The 5000-nt window shown below is 41.9% G+C and overlaps 1 protein-coding gene across 2 annotated transcripts in view; it reads right to left on the bottom strand.

Annotated features, from left to right (window-relative positions):
• The window catches only part of stat2 (signal transducer and activator of transcription 2), a 28597-nt gene that overhangs the window by 12666 nt on the left and 10931 nt on the right, over window positions 1-5000 (bottom strand). For both annotated transcript variants that reach the window (XM_063215062.1, XM_063215063.1), the window contains exon 12: window positions 465-485. In XM_063215062.1, the coding sequence (XP_063071132.1) occupies window positions 465-485 (21 nt within the window). The remainder of the gene's footprint in view (window positions 1-464; window positions 486-5000) is intronic.

Consider the following 5000-nt stretch of genomic DNA (forward strand, 5'->3'; position numbering starts at 1 on the left):
TCCCACTCGCTTCCTGTCACCATCTCAGACTGTCCTATCAAATAAAGGCATAAAAAGCCCCTAAAAAATATTTTAAAAAGACACACAACAACCCATCACACATGACGGTCAGACTCTTAACTCTATCACACTTCAGCCATAACCGGTTGGCTCTAATGTTTAAAATCAATTAAGGGTCTAAGCAGTTTGTATCCCTCTACAGTGTAACACTAGCACTCTATAGGGTGACAGTGATGATGATGTATTATTTTCCACATTTAAATGTTTGTACACTATAGAGTTATAGTAACTTTGTGGTACTTTGTATTTCAGTTACATTGTCTATGCCGTGCACTTCAAATTATTTTTAATTTGTATTAAGGTGGATATGATGTGTAATGCTTGGCAGAAAAGTGATGTGTGCAGTTTGGTATACTGTAGCAAAACTGTAGTACTGAACTATGATATAAAATAAACACACTTACCCCTTCACCTGTGGAGCATCCCTGTAACACACAGAACACAACAACAAATTTACATGTGAAAAACATTTCTAAGACACTGACCACATTATAATGTTTTTTAATTATTCTTTTGAATTATTACTTTTTATTCTGATTCATTTCTTATTCTAATTCAGTCTTTATTAATTTATTCATTCTGATTGTTCAGGATTCATATTATAATTATAAAATATTATATTAAAGCTTTACTGTAAATGGGCCATGTATGTGAAAACCCATATGCACTGTGACCCGAGATGTGTCCTGATACTTGGCAGAGGAAGCAGAGGCATTTTGGCTGTCTCCAAGTCCCTCAATAGACCCGGGGCTACAGCCAAAGACAGTAACGATCTGAAGAGGGAAGTTAGCCAGTACTTGACTAGACTGACACATATTCAGGCTCGACTCAGAGCTACAGCCTGTGTCTGTGTGTGTGTGTGTGTGTGTGTGTGTGTGTGTGTGTGTGTGTGTGTGTGTGTGTGTGTGTGTGTGTGTCTATGTACGTGTACGTGTGCAGTGTGCATTGTGTGTGCGTGTGTGTCTGTTTCTCTGTGTGTGTGTGTGTACGTGTACTGTGTGCACTGTGTGTGTGTGTGTGTGTGTGTGTGTGTGTGTGTGTGTGTGTGTGTGTGTGTGTGTGTGTGTGTGTGTGTGTGTGTGTGTGTGTTGTTTATGTACTGGGACTACCTCCCTTCGTCGTTCCCATGGCAGTGAGTCATTGAGATTAGGAATGCTTTATTGCCAGTCCAACTCAGCAGTGGCCAAAACATGTTTGGAGCTCTAAAGATGTGTGTGCGTGCGTGCATGTGTGCATGTGTGCATGCGTGCATGCGTGCATGCGTGCATGCGTGCGCGTGTGCGCGTAAGTGTGTGTGTGTGTGTGTAAAAGTGTCTGAAGAATAGTGTTCTTTTTTTAAGTCTTCTTGCACTCCTCCTTTTCGCAGGTGCGAAATTCCCAGGGTCATCAATGTTTCAAAGCAAAACTCCCACACACCGTCCTCATTTGCTAAAGTTCAATGCAATGTTTCTGTCTACTGGACTTCATCAAGCAACTTGACGGTTGCGTTCCCACCAGAACTTGGCCCAAACCAACCAGACACACACCCTTGCCATCCACAGGGCACTATCAAACAGTCATACTATTACATTACATTACATTACACCTAGCTGACGCTTTTTCATCCAAAGTGACTTACGGATATTACAAGCTATTGTTTACAGTCCCTGGAGCAAAGTGGGGTTAGGTGCCTTGCTCAAGGACACTGCAGTCATGCGTGGAGGTGTAGGGAGAGGTAAGGGCAGTACAATGCTTTATATTCGTGCAACAGCTTTTTCAACACCTAGCAACGAGCACAACAGCAGTAACAAACACATTTTAGTAGACTGAGTCGACATAAAAAAAACAAGTTGGCCTGTAAAAAGCACTGCTTCCACACTAGGCCAACTCAAGAGGCATTCAGTACATAAGACACGCCTCTGTGACACAGAGAGGACATATTTGCTCCATGGGCTTAGTCATTGCTTGTCACAAGTGACTTTAATTATAAAATCTCCACACTCTCACTTGGAGCAAAGGAATGTGGACAGATGACTTCCACTGAAAAGGCAGTAGCCAGCCATGGCATAGAGACAAGCTTCACACAAAAAGATGGCTAATCATCATCTAAACATTTCACAACCTATTCAAATGAAATTCACTGATGCTACGCCGATAATAAAATAACAATGAAACAATGTAAAAGACAGCCTCAGGGCACATTAGCTTTGATTAGTGATTTCTGATAAGTGATCTTTCCATTGATACATAGATTTATATCTTGCAAATATGAGAATGTTACAACAGACAAACAGCAGACAGCCTCAAGTTGGCAATGCAACATGTTGCAATAGCGCCACAGCAAGCTGCATGTATCTGGTTGGGTGTGCACTGCAGGAAAACAGGGCCACACTATTGAAATGCATACTGGGTCAAAGTTGACTTTGCTGTACTTTGATCACAGTGGGGAGATAGGATATTGTATTGTATTGGGGAGGTAAACGAGGCCTAGATTCTCACAATAGCTGCAACCAAGGACAGCTGATTGCCTCACTTCAGAATACATGTGTGCATTTTTCTCTACGCCTACATGCATTTTTCTTGCACTTACCCTGTCATTTCCTATGCTTGCTGCAGTTAGGTTTTTCCTCAGTTGAAATCAACTTGGGATAAGTGTCCAAGTGTAATGTATCCAACTTCGGTGGACTTTTAGCTCACTTTCATGAACTTCTCCGAGCTTCAATTTTCATTGAATCTTCTTGAAGGTGAACTCCCAATACGGAAGGTTATTCTACTATTCATATCTGACACACACTTGTTCTCATAGAAAACAAAGGACTTCTGACGATCAGGATTCCCTCAATACAGTATGTATGTTAGAGGACAGCATTGGGATGTAGCCCCTTACAGGGTTCCCACTCTAATTCAGATATAACATTCCATGATTTTCCATGACTTTCCAGACCCAAAAAACAGAATTTCCATGACCACTTCCGTGAAAAGAAAGGACATTAAACATAAGATTGTCTTCACCCCTTGAGCCAACGCAGAGCCATCGCCAGTCTTAGGTGGGCTCATTTCATTTTAGAATGTTGCACATTACGGCGTGAAACCAAACCGTCTCTGCCGAAGCGTTCTAGTATAACTAGTAAGAAATAATGCTATACACCAAACAAAAATGTTTTTGCTTTTACACAACTGTTAAAGAGGCCATGCCAATCTTTTTAAACCTTCTTGCATGATTATGTGTAATAACAGTTCATAATATGTTTTCCTGGTCGTGTTAATGTGAAAGATTTTTTTTATTTCGTTTTATTGTTATAGTTTATGAAAATAACAAAACGGCTAAGCCTGGCCAATTGAAAAAACAGGGCAGGCTTACGTCACCCTGACTAGCTATTACCCACCGCGTAGCCACGCCCACTTTTGACGAGTCAAAATTAATAAACATTATGAATGGAGCATCTTGGCAACTGGTAACCAAACCTTACTCATATCACTGATAACTAAACAGCATAAACACCCGTTGTGCTGAGGATTGCACATGCAGTTAGGGTAACAAACCATCCATGACTTTTCACTGGAAATCTAAAAATAAAAGAAGAAAGCTGAGGTGGATCCATCCGGAAAAAAAACTTCCAACTACTCACCGAGTAGCTAGCACCTGGTAAGTGTCTTTCAACATTTGTTTTACACTGTAACCTCTTAATACGTAAAATATAGGCAATTTAAGTGTAAGGTAAATTCCATGATATTCCATGCCTGTGCATGCAAAATGGTAAAATTCCACGACTTTCCATGACTGGAAAAACTTTTATGAAATTCCATGATATTCCAGAAATTCCATTACCCGTGGGAACCCTGCCCTTAATTCACACCGTACTTCCAGTGGCTGTAATAGTCATTGAAAGGTTAACTACCACAGTACTACAACACTATGACATAACAAAGGGCCTTTAGTAATGCACTATGACTTGGCCATTGCCATGCTGGTAACACCAACTTTATAACGCTGTGTCTTAACGAGTCAAAGATTGAGGTAATGGTAGAAAGCTTGCACATCCACAGAAACGTCTGACCTGGGAGCAGGACCACAAGTGACTAGACGATTCTGAGAAAAAAAGTCCGCTGCTGAAGAAGGGGTAAAACCCGAAACGTCACGAAAAAATAAAATATTGGGAGCAAAAGAAATCTTGGTCGTGCAGCGGACTTTTTTTCTCAGAATCGTCTTAACGGGTCAAAGGGTCATCACAGTGTTTGACGTTGACAGTGCTAAGAGGTGTAGCCTGTGTGTGCGGACCACTTTATCACACTGTCCACCACTTTTGTCTGGCACCTGGAATCCTGGATCATCGTTTTTGTGAATGTGCGCACCCCAATAGCCTGATGAGCCAGCCACCGTACTAAGCCATCCTCACGAACTCGCTACTCAGATTTAAAAAGGGGGGAAATGTGGCAGACAGACAGAGCATTGGGACAGGAGGACGGGATTGCTGTCCCTTTGAGCATGAGCTCCAGTAATGCAGTACTACCAGACCAACTCACCAGCAAAGAGGTTGGATATATAATAAGAGGAATCGAAACACGCCCACTCAATGTAAAAGCGTGTGCTCAAAATTTGGTCCCCTAAATGGCCGTTGTCCCTCCTTCTTTTCTCTTTTCGTGGTTTTTGCACAAGGGGACTCCATTTATTCTTTACCTCAAGACTCCTAAGGTCTCCTAATCAAAGGACTCCTAAAGGGGCGTTCACACGACGTAAAGTGGATACCGGAAAAGAACCCGCCTGCTTTATCTCACTCTTATTCTCTTATTCTCTTATTCTCACCAGTGTTGCTCAACAGTTGGGGAGCCCTAGGGGGGCGTTGACAAGGAGACAGCTGAGGCGGGGCGGTGCTTAGTTTCCATTTGTTCGTACTTGTCTATTTTAATTTTTAATACTCAGGGGGGCGTTGGCAAGGTCACGATAAGGTCAAAAGGGCGTT

This window comes from Engraulis encrasicolus, chromosome 14, assembly GCF_034702125.1.
Source record: "Engraulis encrasicolus isolate BLACKSEA-1 chromosome 14, IST_EnEncr_1.0, whole genome shotgun sequence".
Taxonomy (NCBI): domain Eukaryota; kingdom Metazoa; phylum Chordata; class Actinopteri; order Clupeiformes; family Engraulidae; genus Engraulis; species Engraulis encrasicolus.